Genomic DNA, 16,198 nt, shown 5'->3' with positions numbered 1-16,198 from the left:
GCTATATTAGCAGAAATGCTTTTGCCCCTCCTAATAGAAATAGAGCACTATACATCCCTGAATATTTTCAGGAAGCCTCGTGCATCAAGTAAGTGGAGTTACAAATAATACTAACACTACCCCAGCACCATTTTTTTTTTAGTCAGGTACCTGGTAGCTAAAAGCACATCATACTAGGCTTCTAATTCTCTTACCAACCAAAAAGCCAATCATTAATTTGTTAATCCTTCAGACATAGCAGTTATTCAGTATTTCTTGACTGGTTGCTCTGTTGCCTACTAAAGGTTCCCCAAGTCTGGGTTTACAGAACATTGACAATAACTCACAAGGAGAGTGTCCAGGGCAGGAGGCTTGTTATAGACAAATAGTGGAATCAGAAGCATATTCAGGTCAGCTTACAATGCTTATGATGAATTTAAATCCCTAATAATGACTGGCCATAAAATGAAATAATCTCTTATACCCTTTTTTGTAATAATCTTAGAGAACTAGAAAAGTCAAACTTAAAGTATCCTTGGGCAAAATGAATTTGTTCATAAAAACATTTTCATATAACTACAGCTTATCCTCCTTAAAGTGCTACATTTTCTTACATTTTTTGAAAAACCTCAATGTGTTACATGTTTTCCTACCTACTAAGTATAATTACAGATAAGTTTATAAAGTATAATTGGTATTTTTTTTAGATTTATTTATTTGAGAGAGAGAGAATGGGGGTGGGAGAAGCAAAGGGAGAGGAAGAGAGAGAATCTCGAGCAGAGAGATCCGTGCTGTGCACAGAGATTGATGCAGAGCTCAACCTCATGACCATAAGATCATGACCTGAGCCAGAATAAACAGTTGGATGTTCAACTGACTGCACCACCCAGGTGCCCCATAATTGGTCTACCGTCTACCATCAGGAAGATAAATTACTGTTGGAGAGATGACACAAGCATGCTTCAAGGTTGGAAGTCACCTACAAGAGGGGTCCCTAAGCCCACAGGCTGTAACCAACTCGAGAACCAAGTCAATTCAACCAGTAAACTGTATTTTCTGCTCTGGATGGCTGACATTGGCCCACATCTAAGTAAATGAGAACTTACTAGGTTTATCAAGATTTCTTTTCTTCAACAATTAGACCTGATAATAATTTGATTGCAACCTCTTCAGAAAGATAAAAGTTCAAAAAGAATACGAGAGGAAATATAAAAAGCACCTTTGTAGGTGGTCCATACATACAGTCACTCTTACTGTAACAATCCTCTTCTTTTTCCAAAGCTAAAAACTTTTAATATCACCACCACAGAAATCACTGAGGAGAACTGGAGTTTCAGAACAGATGGGTCTGGGGATGCCTGGATTGCTCAGTGGGTTAAGCAGCTGCCTTCGGCTCGGGTCATGATCCCAGTGTTCTGGGATCGAATCCCACATCGGGCTCCTTGCTAGGCGGGGAGCCTGCTTCTCCCTCTGCCTCTGCCTGCCGCTCTGCCTATGATCATGCTCTCTCTCTCTCTAACAAATAAATAATTAAAATATTAAAAGAAAAAAAAGAACAAATGGGTCTGTAACTGGAAACTGGAATGGTAGTAGAATAGCCTAAGAGGCACTCTGGCCCATCTCTAGAGAATCTCTCTGCCTGAAAATACGCATATCTGCCAATGACAGGCGGGCTCAGCAACAAGAAGCTTCCTTGTGTGCCAGCCCTTAGGAAAGCCCAGAGCTATGGGTCACAGTCATGTGGCAAGTTCAAGGGTTGCCCCCACCAGGAAGGTAGAACCATCTGCACCAAGGAGAATGGAATTCAGATTAGGGAGAAGGGAGGCAATGGAAAATTCTGAAGTGTACAATAATGGAAGAGGCTGAAGGGAGCCAAGAGATGTGGTAGGGGCCACTCAGCACCTATGTACCCGGGGAGAGAGTAAAAGGAGGAGGAAAGAAGCAGAAAAGAGCGAGGAAAGATGCCACTTAGCTGCCTAATTCCCAGACTCAAAGGCACTCATAAAACAGGTGCCCTAAACTACAAGTAAAGAGTCTTTTAAGCATTAGCCAGGAACCTAGTCACCAATGAAACTTTTACCTCCAAAATAAATAATTCTGAGATCCTCGTGAATAACAAAATGAATATAAAATGACTGGATTTGAATTACATTTTACATCATTCCTATTTTGGCAGAAACATAGTGTCAGAAATAATACTGCCTTTGAATACTTCCCTCAAAGCAACTTTAGTACGTGAAAAAAATCACCAGAAATTACCGAAAGAGAGAAGTGTTTAACTTTTTAATTAAGACAAAATCAGAAGTAATGACAACAGAATACATCAAAAGCTACCTTCTGATTTAAATGTTTGTAATGGATTCATTGAGATATAATTTATAGATGATAAAATTCACCCATTGTAAGTATACAAGTCAAGGATTTTAAAAGATTTTTTATTTGTCAGAGAGAGAGCACACAAGCAGGGGGAACAACAGGCAGAGCAAGCAGTGGGAGAGAGAGAAAAAGACTTCCTGCTGAGCAGGGAGCCCGATGTGGGACTCGATTCCAGCACCTAATATCATGACCTGACTTGAAGGCAGACGCTTAACCGGCTGAGCCACCCAGGCATCCCACAACGCAACGATTTTAACACATGTATGGAGTTGTACAACCATTATTCCAATCCTTACGTGTTTGTAATAGTGAGTTGTAGGTAGACAATAAAACAATCTACTTCTCTCACGATGCAACCGTGAGCAATTATACTAGTATTTAAACATAAGAAGCCCTGCCAGCTTCTCTCCCTTTCCCTACAATATCCTCAAAAACTGGGGTTTTCTAATGGCTTTTCAGGAAAGTATTGAAGCAAGGCTAGTAACCACTCATTCATCACTGAAGTATAAAAAATATTTTATGTCATTATCCCAGCAAAGTCTTCCCGGCAGACTAAAATCACACTTTGTAAACCATATGCATAATACATTCTACCATTTTAATGACTGAGACATCTTCACGACTTCAAGAGTGGAAAAACAGCAGATGGCAAGCACTATTTTAACAAATGAGAGCTACTTGGGTGAACGGTGTCTCTGAGTCTACAACACTTAGAGTAGTAACTCAGTCACCAAACCAAGAGCCTCTATTGCCAAATTAATCAAGATTTCTGACAGTTTTCAAACTACTTCTGAAAATATCACGGAATATATACTTTCAGTTTTTATGTTCTGATACTTCTTACCCTAATTGAGCTTATCTTCTCCTCAACCTTCAGAATAGATTTGAAATAGTTTTTGTGACCCATTTAAAGTCTGCAGCCTAATGCAACCTTTTCATGGATATCTGAATGAAGATAACAGAAATCTCCCCAACATCCCATAGAAAACAGAGAAAACATCAGTCATGTAGGCCTCTGCAGGGCTGCTGACTCTGCCAAGAATCGTCTCTCCTCTCACTCTCTGCCCTTACCTTGGCCTTGTCCAGATTATCTCATTCATTTTTCAGGCCTGGACTCAGACATCACATCCTCAGGGATGCTGTCCATCCAGGACCCCCACTGTACCAGTCAGGGCCCTCTATCACGTACTTAGAGCATCCCACACTCTTCTTCAGAAGCCTAAGCCTAATGATCGCACAGTGTGATCGGGTAAGTAAGGTCGACCTCTTGAATCCAATCCTACACTCCTGGAAGCTTCAAGTTTTATTCACCCCACAGTCCCCTATTCACCCCACAGTCCCCATCACTGAGTGCAGACCTTGACATGCAGTAGGCATTCCATAATTATTTGTTAAAGTCATAAGTATTTGCTGAATATTTATGAATATCCCTGCTGTAGGCCAGCAGAGAGGGACACAGCCCCTGGCTCCCTGCAGCTTATCATTAGGGGACGGGATAGGCGGCAACTAAGAGAAAAAAGAAAAACGAAAAATTAATGAGTAATTACAGTTGTGATAAGAATCTAACTATCATTCTTAAGTCCTCCTGGACCCAACAATGGATAAAATATGTTGATATTTCATGAAGCTTTTCTTTCATCTATTTAGCACATGACACGTTCCTTCTATTTTCTGTTCTTCATATTGATAAATCCCACTGATCAAACCAAAGTCAGACATTCAAATTGTGGAGAGACACTACATTACGCCTGAGCTTAAAGTCCACCTGCCCGCCAGAGAGGCCTTCCACATCCAAGGAAGGCTAATGGTTCTAAAAAGGTATTTCCTAGACACCAGGGTTAACAGAACAATTTTCTGGCAGAGCCCGCTAAAAGGAAGGGCCATTATCAGCCATGGATGCAACTAAATAATACTTTAAAATTCTTCTGCCACCCGTTTTTTAAAAAGGGGTACATGGATTATGGAATATAACTTACCCTGATGCTAATATTTAACCACTAAAAATATGTCTTTTTATAATCCTTACCATGTAGTCTTTTAATGACATGTTAATATCATTAGTTTCAGCAATATTAACATTACTGGAAAAAACAATCTAAGTTCAAAATTTATTCAAAATTATATAGCCGGGACTTAAGTGGTTCTCTGGTAGAATATCTGACACCTCTAAGTGACCTTTAAAACTTAAGGAGGGGATATTAATAGCCAACATCTTTTGAATGCTTCCTAGTACCAGAAATCATGCTAAGCACTTAAAGGAGTTTAATTAAATCTCACAATGATCATATCAAGGAGGTGTTAGCTTTGTCTTAGAGTGGGTGACTGGCCGTTCAGGTGAAGTAACCCGACCCAAGGCTACTGTGGGAACAAATGAGTTTAGTCCAACTCTGGGGTTGATGCCTCATCAGTGATATCTGGCGAATGGCCTATCTCACCGTGAAATAAAGGGAAAAGAATTCTCTTTGGTACACTTTTGTAATAAGCATTCTAATAGACATAAAGTTTCTGTTACGGGCTGAACTGTCTTGCCAAAATTCATATGCTGGAGTCCTAACCTTTAGTACCTCATAATGTGAGTCTATTTTAGAGGCAGGGTCTTTAAAGAGGTAATTAAGTTAAAATGAGGTTATGGGGGGATTCTCATTCAATGCGGGTGGTGTCCTTAGAAGAGGAAATCTGGACACAGATGCACTCAGAGAAAGGGCAGTGTGAACACAGTCAGGATGATGTGAAGACACAGGGAGAAGACAGCCATCTACAAGCCAAGGAGAAAGAAAGAAGAAACCACTTGCCAACACCTTGATCTTGGACTTCTAGCCTCCAAACTGTGAGAAAATCAATTTCTGTTAAGTCCCCTAAGTCTACGGGCCTTCACTATGGCAGCCCTCACAAACTAATCCGGTACCTAAGTCATGCCTGCTTACATTCCACAGAGCTCAGAGTTCAGTGACAATCAGGAACGGTGGCATGGCTCACCCACGCCGCTGTTAGACTGTCAATGACAGCTGTTCAAATAAACTTATGTTCCCATCTCACTAGGCAAGAACAAAAATTCATGCATTGAAATATGGAGAATAAGTAGGAGGGAAACAGGAGTGAGAAAGAGTTTAAGTACAGACATGTTATTTCCCCAACCTTTACCCCCAGAAGATAAGATGTTCCCAGGGGAGAATGCACTTGAAGTGACAGTGTTAGTTCTAGTCTATCCTTGGAGCGTATCTCCCACCAGTGGGCCGATGGTGTGACCAGAGCAGGAGTTTTAGTGGGGCTCAGGGAGGGAAGGGATGGGGATGAGGCATCCCAGGGCAGAGATGCAGGGAGCCAAGGGAGAAGGGGGAAGATGGATGCAGAAGGGTGGGGAACTGGGGGCTGCGTGGAGGCGGAGTGACACACCGGGGTGTGGCTGCAGTTGTCTCTGGTGGGTGGTGGGTGAGGGAAGGAAGAGCAGCAGGGGGCCCAGAAAAGATGTTCCTTTGTTTCCTCCCCACTCCCTCTCTTAAGAGCCAAGCCTTAAAAGTGATGTGACAGGAGAAAAAAAAAAAAAAGTACAGAGATTATTTCTTCCTGCCTTTCTTATATTTTCTTTCTTCACCTCTCCCTTTTCCAAAACGTCCTGCAGACAGGAACCCCCACTGCTATCACTTGCTCAGAGTCCAAACAAAGGCAAGCAGTGCCAGGAGGGAAAGCACGTGTAAACCAAGACTGACAGCAGGAGATGCCTATATTTACCACCTAAAATGATCAGACTTTTACTGTATCATAAATTCATCGATCAACAACTTATATTTGTTTGCTGTTTGTATGAAATGTTTGGGTTCTCTGCCAAGTCCAAGGGCTCCTGCTCTGACTGAAGAAGTAGACTTCTGGAACGTGGTTGAACTTTGTGACCAGGGAATGCCCTTGACCCAGACAGGGCCGCTAAGAATCTCTTTCCCGAGGGGTCTGAACTAGACTCACTGCTCAGTCTTTGATGGCTAGGCAGGCTCCTGCGGTGTTAGGGGCTTGAGGGTTGAGGGTACAATGCAAGAGCAGAAATTTTGTCTTATAATATACAGAAACAGAAAGCCTAGAGTAGAAAAATAAAGGAAATATATAGGAGAAGTGATGCTTAGAGACTACCCGCCCAAAAATGTAATCTCAGACACCATAAGGCATCCACTTCTTGGTTTTGGTCCCTTGGGTTCCTAATAAAACTGTTTTGTGTATGCAGATACACATAATTGCAACCAAAAGAGCCTTGATAAAACGGTGGTAATTTATTAAGTACCTTCCGGTATATTATCTCACTTAGACTCCTAATACTGCAGGGGGAAAAAGAGAGCAACTATTTTTACTCGAGTTTTACAGCTTTCAAAGGCTCACAGGCATTATGGCCCCAGTGAATCAGCTTTTGGGAAGCGCACTCTGATGTTCACTCTTAGGTTGGCTACGTGACTTCCTTTGGCCAGTGGAGTATTAGCAAGCTCAGTGACACAAGTCGAGGCTTGATAAAACTCTGCACACTGGGACTGGTCTTCTTGGTACCCAGCCCCCACCTTGGAAAAATGTCCAGGCATCCAGTATAAAAAGAGGACCCAAGGGGAAACCTTGTGAGATGAGCTACATGGACAGAGACGTGCCAGACAAAGTCCCAGCTGACCTCACACAACAGAAGATAAAGGGCAAAAGAGCCTCTAGGTCAATCCACAGAATCGTGTAATATTACATGTTGTTGTTTTAAAGAATTCCTGGGGTCTTAGCAATAGACAAATGAAACCCATGTTAAGTAACCCCCTCTATATCTCAAAGCTAATAAATAAAGTTTGGATTCACATCTCCTGACTGATTTCAGTGATTTATTCATTGTTCCAGGATGTGATTGAAACTGAAGAAAAATAACTCAAAAGTTTCATGAGCTTCATTTAAACAATAGAAAATGAGTTTTAGCTCAGAACACTCAGCTATGAAATTATCCTGTCAGCATATAAATGAATTAAAAATATATTTATGTAAATGTGGACAGGTAGGAGAGTGTTACTAAAATACTTACCATGGTTATACAACGTCTAAATGCTTTTCTCCTCATACCAGAAGAATTACAAAACTACCAAAGACAATACAACAATGTTTATAGCGGTCTTATTTCCAGTAGCAAAAATAAACCATCAAAAAATTACCTGCTGACAGGAGAAAGGACAAATGACGATATATTCATACGAGGGTGAAAATAAAGAACTCGAGCCTCATACATCAACATGGATAAATCTCAAAAATATCAAGTTGAATGGAGGGGGGACAGGGAAAACAAGTAGAAGAACACAACAGCTTAATATCATTTATGTAAAGTCCCTCAAATACAAACCTCAGCATCATATTACTTAGGAAAACATATGTAATTAAAGCACTAACGAAAATCAAGGGAATAAACACAAAAAATAGTAAGTGCTCTTGAAGGGAAGAAAGCAGGACACACTTGGAGGAAGGCACAGTGAGGGATCTAAAGACATTAGTTATGTTGCATTTCTTAGTTTGGGTGGCAGGTATATGTGTGTTTTACAACAACCTGTACTGTACATCTGTGGTAAATAGTTTTTTGTATCTATGAAATATTTCATAATAAAAGCAAACTTTAAGAAATAACCAAAGAATCTAGCAAAGGAAAATTAGTCTCTGGCAATACATGCTTTATAACACACAGAAATCAACCTAGCTCCCAAATACACAACAATTTTATTTTAAGATTTTATTTTTAGGGACCTGGGTAACTCAGTAGGTTAAGTGTCTGCCTTTGGCTCAGATCATGATCTCAGGGTCCTGGGATCAAGCCCCATGTAGGGCTCCCTGCTTAGCAGGGAATTTGCTTGAGATTCTTTCTGTCCTCCTCTCTCTCTGCTCCTCCCCCTCCACTCGTGCTTACTCTTTCTCTCTCTCAAATAAATAAATAAAATCTTAATAAGAAAAAAAGATTTTATTTTTAAGTAATCTCTACATCCAACCTCAGGCTTGAACCCATAACCCTGAGATCAAGAGTCACATGCTCTACCCACTGAGCCAGTCTGGCGCCCCACAACAATTTTATTTTAGAAGAGTAAGAAAGGGAATACTATAGAGGTAGCTAGACTCTCAATTACATGATGATGGTAAAGTCGTCTATAGTTCATAACTCATTAAAACTGATGCCAAAGGAAAAACAGATATTTAAATACAGTGTTAAAATAATTTCAGTTAGGGGGCGCCTGGGTGGCTCAATGGGTTAAAGCCTCTGCCTTCGGCTCAGGTCATGCATGATCCCAGGATCCTGGGATCGAGCCCTGCATCAGGCTCTCTGCTCAGCATGGAGCCTGCTTCCTCCGCTCTCTCTGCCTGCCTCTCTGCCTACTTGTGATCTCTACCTGTCAAATAAATAAATAAAATCTTAAAAAAAATATATATTTCAGTTGGTACTTTTCAGGACTTTTTGGAACCTACTTATATAATCTCTCTTTTCTCATCATCAAAATTCCCTCTGAACCTCAGACACAAGTGTCTGTCTTCTAAGCAAGGGCCTGATGAACAACCTAGACTCTTCACCAATTTGCCTGCCCTGGTGAGGGTACTTGGAAAGGGCTGCACTGCATGCCAGGAGAAGCACACACTTCCCTAGCCAGAGTCGACTGTATCCAGAACGGACAGCTGACTCAAAGTTGGCCAGTCACGGTCTGCATCCGCCTACCTCACCAGCCTTCTTCCTACCGCCTTCTCCTTTGAAATCAGTGCAGTTGGTGCATCTGTCAGAGCACGTACCACAATTACCAAATTATTATATATTTCTTTCAGTGATTACTTACTGATGTCTATCTTCCTAAGCAAGGGTGAGGTCAGTTTTTTCTCACTGTTGTGTTCTACCAACTAGCATAATTCCTGTCACACAGCAGGTATTTGATACTTATACCTACTTTGGGCAGACCTAAAATTAGGGCAAAAGAATCAAAGCCGTAACAAAATCCACATTCATCTTCAAAGAAGAAAATGTCATAGGATGCACCATTAAATTTAACAGATTGAAGGACTTTATGGAAACATACCTGAATGAAGTTGAATTTTTCCAATAACACCTTCTACCAATCCCAAACAAATGGGATTCCAGGCAAGGAGTAGATCAGTAGCTAAAAGAAAATAAGAAGCAATCATGAGAAAATATTCATCAGAAAACATATTAAAACAGGATCTCCAGCAGTCTATTTTAAATGATCAACATCGCCAAAGGGCAGTTATGAATATCCAGAACTGAATACATTACTATAAAGCAATTTGTGGAAAGGTATTAAATCCAAGGCCTGAATGAGGTTCTGCTCTGAGGACAATTACGGGGAGAGAAATGACAAGCCGACACGCTTCTCGGATAGGAGGCAGTACTTGGGCGCCCTGCAGTGGAGGAAAGAGGCTGGTACACGCAAGAGGGCGAATCAGGGGAGTCCTCCGCAGTCCCGTAGCCCAGAGCCAGTCCTCAAAGACAAGATTTGAGAAACAGCCAGAGAGAGGGCCACTTACTGGATCACACCCTGGAAAACGCCCTTTCCCAGAGAACCTTACACTAAAAAAAAAAAAAAAAAATCCAGAAAGCCGGTGCTCTTTTACGTGACTTCTGTGGCAAAACCACTAAGAGCCACTGCCATTTCCTGAGTGCCTACTCTGTGCCAGGCAACCCAATGAGGGTTCCTCAGAACAGAACAGAACAGAACAGACTGCTCTGGGTGACTTTCCGCAATTCTCCCAAAGACGGCACATAACTGATACCATTCTAATCAACCAGGCAAGAGGCTAATTCATTACACTCAGTGGATGTAGGAGGACATCAGGGCTTAATTCTCTTGTAAAACCCAGGCTGCAAAAGGCTGTTATATACATGGAGATAAATGTAACACTAGTAGTAGCTCCATAGCTGGAAAAAACTACCAAGGACGAAAGCAGTATTTCCCTTAGTAGAAAATTAAAATTACATTTTAATTATTACTATTTAAATTTTATTTTAGGGAAATTTATAATCAATCTGTAACTCATGGGGTAATTACAGACTTAATAATCTATAGTCTCCAAATTCATTTGAGTTTTGACTACTGTATCTTGAAGGTCTTTGTTGTTAATGATACATTCAGTGGGAGGCAAATAAAGTTGACTTCTCTCTGGGCAGAACTGCAATTCAAAGCCAGGCCTACATGACTCATGGCCTGTGCTCTTAACCATTCAGCTACAGAACCCATACGTGGAACCAACCAATAAGACAATATTTATATCTTAAATAATATGCATTCATATTATAAAAGTCATACTGTATAACACTGGAAAAATATTTTATCACTCCCATCCTCTAGCCAGAAAACTTATTTTGCTACGGTTCAGGTCATATGCCTGTGTGCTACTGCATCACAAGACCGCAAATATAGCAATGTGTGCTCATTTTTTTCTTGTAACATTTCTTGAGTATTGTCTTATGTCTTTAAAATACTCTTCAAAATTTTAACTTCATGACTACATAATTTTCCACTAAAGGAAGCACTTCCTTACTCTTGGGCATTTAAGCAATTTCCAGTTTTCCCCCTATTATTAAAAAATACACAGGGCGCCTGGGTGGCTCAGTGGGTTAAAGCCTCTGCCTACGGCTCAGGTTGTGATCCCAGGGTCCTGGAATCGGGCCTGCACCGGACTCGCTGCTCAGGAGGGGACCTGCCTCTCCCCTCTCTCATTTTTCTCTCTCTGCCTACTTGTGATCTCTGTCCAGATGTCAAATAAATAAAATCTTAAAAAAAAAAAACAAAACTGTGATGGGGTGTCTGGGTGGTATAGTCGGTTAAGTGGCCGACGCTCAGTTTTGGCTGGGGTAGTGACTTCAGGATCATGAGATCCAGCCTGTGTAGAGCTCTGCCCTCAGCGTGGAGTCTGCTTAAGATTCTCTCTCTCAAAGGGGAGTCCGTTTATGCTGTTAGTGGGAATGCAATCTGGTACAGCCACTCTGGAAAACAGTATGGAGGTTCCTCAAAAAGTTAAAAATAGAACAACCCTATGACCCAGCAACTGTACTTCTAGGTATTTATCCAAAAGATAGAAAAATAGTGATTCAAAGGGGGCACCTGTACCTCAAGGTTTATAACAGCAATGTCCACCACAGCCAAACTATGGAAAGAGCCCTGATGTCCACTGACAGATGAATGGATAAAGATGATGTAGGAGATATAGATATAGATAGATATAGATATAGATATATAGATATAAGAATATATATAGGAATATTACTTAGCCAATAAAAAGAATGAAATCTTAACCATTTGCAACCATGCAGATGGAACTAGATGTCATCATGTTAAGCAAAATAAGTCAGAAAAAGGCACCGTATTTCACTCATATGTGGAATTCAAGAAATAAAACAGATGAACATAGGGGAAAGGAAGCAAAAATAAGATAAAAACAGAGAGGGAAATAAACCATAAAAAACTCTTAACTATAGGAAACAAATTGAAGGTTGCTGGAGGGGAGGACGTTGGGGAAGGGGTGACTGGCTGACGGGCATTAAGGAGGGCATTGGATTTAAAGAGCACTGGGTGTTATATGCAACTGATGAATCACTAAATTCCACCCCGAAACTATTAATACACTGTATGTCAACTAAATTGAACTTAAATTTAAAAAATTTTTTAAAAAAACACTCTCTTTCTGCCCCTCCCCACACATACTTGCTCCCACTAAGATAAATAAATCTTTAGGGAACCCTCCTACACTGTTGTTGGGAATGCAAGCTGATGCAGCCACTCTGGAACACAGTACTGAGCTTCCTCAAAAAGTTGAAAACAGAGCTACCCTATGACCCAGTAATTGCACTACTGGATATTTACCCTAAAGATACAAATGTAGTGATCCGAAGGGTACATGCACCTGAATGTTTATAGCAGCAATGTCCACAATAGCCAAACTATGGAGAGAACCTAGATGTCCATCAACAGATGAATGGATAAAGAAGATGTGATATATATACACAATGAAATACTATGCAGCCATCAAAAGAAATGAAATCTTGCCATTTGCAACGACGTGGATGGAACTAGAGGGTATTATGCTGAGCGAAATAAGTCAATCATCATATAGGAAAGACAATCATCATATTACCTCTCTGATATGAGGAATTTGAGAGGCAGGGCGGTAGGGAGAGAAAAAATGAAACAAGATGGGACTGGGGAGGGAGACAAACCATAAGAGACTCTGAATCCCAGGAAAGAAACTGAGGGTTGCTGTGGTGTGGGAGGGGAGGGATAGGGTGGCTGGATTATGGATATTGGGGAGGGTATGTGCTATGGTGAGTGCTGTGAATTGTTAAGACTGATGATTCACAGACCTGTATCCCTGGGGCAAATAATGCATTATATGTTAATTTAAAAAAGATAAATAAATCTTTTTAAAAATACTGATAAATAATGGACATCCTGCAAATATTTTATTGCCTCTGTAATTAAGAGCTCTAGGACAGATTCCTGGGAATGAAATTAGTAGGTGAAAACATAAGAAAATTTAAAGCTTTCAGACATTACCAAATTGCTTTCCACAGGGTTATACCAACTTAGACTTCTGCCAGAAACATAGGAAAATGCTTGTTTTAAAGTACTCTTGCCACCATTTAGATTTCTTTATAAATTGTTCTCATTTGTTGGTATCCATTGCCTAAAATGATGTTTATTTTCTTTTCATTGCAGGTAAAATTTAACAATTACACAATTGGCTACTTATGTTTCTTCTTCTAGGATTTTCTCATTCATATCTTCTATCGCATCCTGTATGTTCTTTATTGATTTGAACCCCTTTCTATTAAAGATGTCGACTCTGACGTGTCTGCCCCTATTTTCAATTTTTAATTCCTGTACCACTCCTTTTTCCATTACCTTTACACTTAAAAAGTTATTCTTGGGGCACCTGCCTGGCTCAGTGGGTTAAGCCTCTGCCTTTGGCTCAGGTCATGATCTCAGGGTCCTGGGATCAAGCCCTCCATCAGGCTAGGCTCCCTGCTCAGGGAGCCTGCTTCCCCCTCTCTCTCTGCCTGCCTATCTGTTGACTTGCGATCGCTCTCTGTCAAATAAATAAATAAAATCTTTAAAAAAAAAATTCTCTCTCAAAAAAAAGTTCTTTACCCAGTATTAAGTATTTATTAATTTTACTTCCTTGTTAACTTTTAAAAGTCTAGCTACTCTACTGAATTCATGTTGGTGTATAGACTAAAATACCCTGATTTCTCTTCAAACAATGTGCCAGAATCTCCTTCTCAGGCAGGCCAAGTCTCAACATCTACCAACACAGATACCCCTCTAAGGAAATCGCTCCAACTACCCATAACCCTGTACCCTGACCTCAGAAGAACAGACCACAGTTGGAGGACTCTACCCTTTGGGTACCAAATGAGCCCAGAAACATGGAAGAGGAAGACAACGTTAGAGGTAAAGCATCCAAGAACAGTTACACAGAATTGGAACTTTAGGCAGAAGGAAAGCAGCAAGAAAAATAGTGCAGAGGAAAGTGCAAAGTTTGTTCTCAACTTTGTCCCTTCAGTGGTGAAACACTTAGCAAGTACCTGCCAGGAACCAGGCACTGTACCGGGCTAAGAAGATATAAAAATAAAGGAGCAAGCTGCCTGGAACAGAAGACCAGTGAGATGCGGTGGAGATGTGGATTGATAAGATCGGAAAAAGTAAACTGAGGCCAATTACAAAGATGTGAATAAAAAACTAATGAGCATGTGCTTCCTGGAGGCCAGCACAGGCAGATAATGGCATAAATAAAACAAGACTGCAGCCACGGACTGGCTGACAGTATTGACAGGAGGTAGAGCCTCAGAGGAGGGAAAGGAACAGCAGGCCTGAAACGACCTGGAGCTACATAGCCCAGGGGAGTGGGGTGGGCAGTAAGTGAGGAATGCATAGGAGATTAACATGAACCACCAAAGAGGAAGCCAGGGAAGGACAGGAAGGGAATAAGTAGAATAAAAAATGCCACTGAAATATCTCTTCTCTCCAGAGTGGGAGAAGGAACAGAAGGGACAGGGTATACAGCAGCTAAAAGAGAAGGTGGGTGAGAACCTCCTAAATCAGTATTCTTTCCCATCTTTGGCAACTGGGGTCAGGGGAATACATCAGCCATTCAAAAAATTAAAAACTTTAAAAATAAAAACTAGGGGTGCCTGGGTGGCTCAGTGGGTTAAAGCTTCTGCCTTCAGCTCAGGTCATGACCCCAGGGTCCTGGGATCGAGCCCCGCATCCAGCTCTCTGCTCAGCAGGGAGCCTGCCTGCTTCCTCCCTTCTCTCTCTCTGCCTACCTCTCTGCCTACTTGTGATCTATCAAATAAATAAATAAAATCTTTTTTAAAAAAATTTAAAAAGTAAAAAATAAATAAAAACTAGAAAGAAACTATCAACACGACCAAGTCCTGTCCTCTAATGACTAAAAAGAATAGTCACAGATAATCTTTGAGGTCCAGAGATAGCCAGTTGAACCCATTAGGACTGAGTTCCTGGGGTGCCTGGGTGGCTCAGTCAGTTAAGCTTCTGCCGTGGGCCAGGTCATGATTCCAGGGTCCTGGGATCCCGTCCCACGTCAGGCTCTCTGCTGAGCAGGGAGCCTGGTTCTCCCTCTCCCTGCTTGTACTCTCTCTCTCTCTGTCAAATAAATAAATAAAATCTTTAAAAAAAGGAAAAAAGACTGTGTCCCTAATAGGATGATCAAGGAGAAATATGAAGCAGAAGAGATATTCAAGGAGAAAAACAGAAGATGATGAAGTCAAAAGTATAGGTGTAAAAGCTGCCATAGGAAAGGAATGACACTACCTTTTTCCAGGTCGGGAAGGTGAAAGGCTAAATATAGCAATGGAAAAGCAGCAAAGGAAAAGATCAGATGGCCTTGACTCAGTAAAAACAGGAGTCGAAGTCCTCTTTCCTTTGCGGGGAGGTAGGACTGAGGGGGACAGAGAGGGGCACCAGAGGCTTGGTATGGTGAGGGAAATCCAGAAAGTCAATTTTAAAAAGTTCTATGTGTGCTTGGAAACTTGGTGTTTTCAAGAAAAAAAGGGACAATCCATTAGCAGGTCATGAAATCTATTTTGCATAACAAGATCAGCATTAACATCAATGAAACAGAATAGAACAGAAAACTGGAAAACTGCACCAGGTAAAAAGAAACGTTCCATGAAATTTTCTTGCTTCCAGGTCCATATTTCACCAGGACATGATTTAAAAAGTACTCCTTATTATGGATCTCAAACATCTGAACATGCTATTTAAATTTGGGGCTCATTATTTCAACTTTGTTGATTATTTTGAACAACACTTGTATGTATACTTGCTAATATTTTCGACTACTTTAAAGTTTTTGAGAGAGGGCTTATTTTTCTTTTTTACTCTCACACCTTGTATATATTTTCCCATTTCTCCTTAATTTTTGCTAGAGGTTTTGAGACTGCGTAGTTAGGCACATACACATTCAGGATTAATATACCTTTCTGGAGAACTGCTGTTTCCTAGGATGTAATAACTGCTTTTAAATAGTGCTCTGTGTCCTGAATTCAAGTTTGTCCAGCATTAATACCGTGAAACAAATACAGTAGGCATTAGAAAAGGACAAATAAGAACATTGCTAATCCAAATGTATCACTTCCACTCCCCAGAGCCTTAGGCACAAAGTCCAAATTCCTTGGAAAAGTCTGCATGGGCCGGTCCTGTCCACTCTCCTCCTGCATTCCCCCACCCCCAGCATCCTGGCCTTCCTACTACCATCCAGAAGTGTGAACACGCTGAGTCTGGAATGCTGCTCCCCACCCACTTCTGCCTGCTTTTCATTCCAGACTCCGAACAAGAGT

At 41.0% G+C, this 16,198-nt stretch overlaps 1 protein-coding gene across 2 annotated transcripts in view; it reads right to left on the bottom strand.

Moving 5' to 3' along the window:
• INPP5F (inositol polyphosphate-5-phosphatase F) overlaps positions 1-16,198 on the bottom strand; it is a 79,301-nt gene that overhangs the window by 48,414 nt on the left and 14,689 nt on the right. For both annotated transcript variants that reach the window (XM_044240627.1, XM_044240628.1), the window contains exon 2: positions 9,399-9,479. In XM_044240627.1, the coding sequence (XP_044096562.1) occupies positions 9,399-9,479 (81 nt within the window). The remainder of the gene's footprint in view (positions 1-9,398; positions 9,480-16,198) is intronic.

Source organism: Neovison vison, chromosome 2 (assembly GCF_020171115.1).
Source record: "Neovison vison isolate M4711 chromosome 2, ASM_NN_V1, whole genome shotgun sequence".
Taxonomy (NCBI): Eukaryota; Metazoa; Chordata; class Mammalia; order Carnivora; family Mustelidae; genus Neogale; species Neogale vison.
This window is presented reverse-complemented; position numbering and strand designations above follow the sequence as displayed.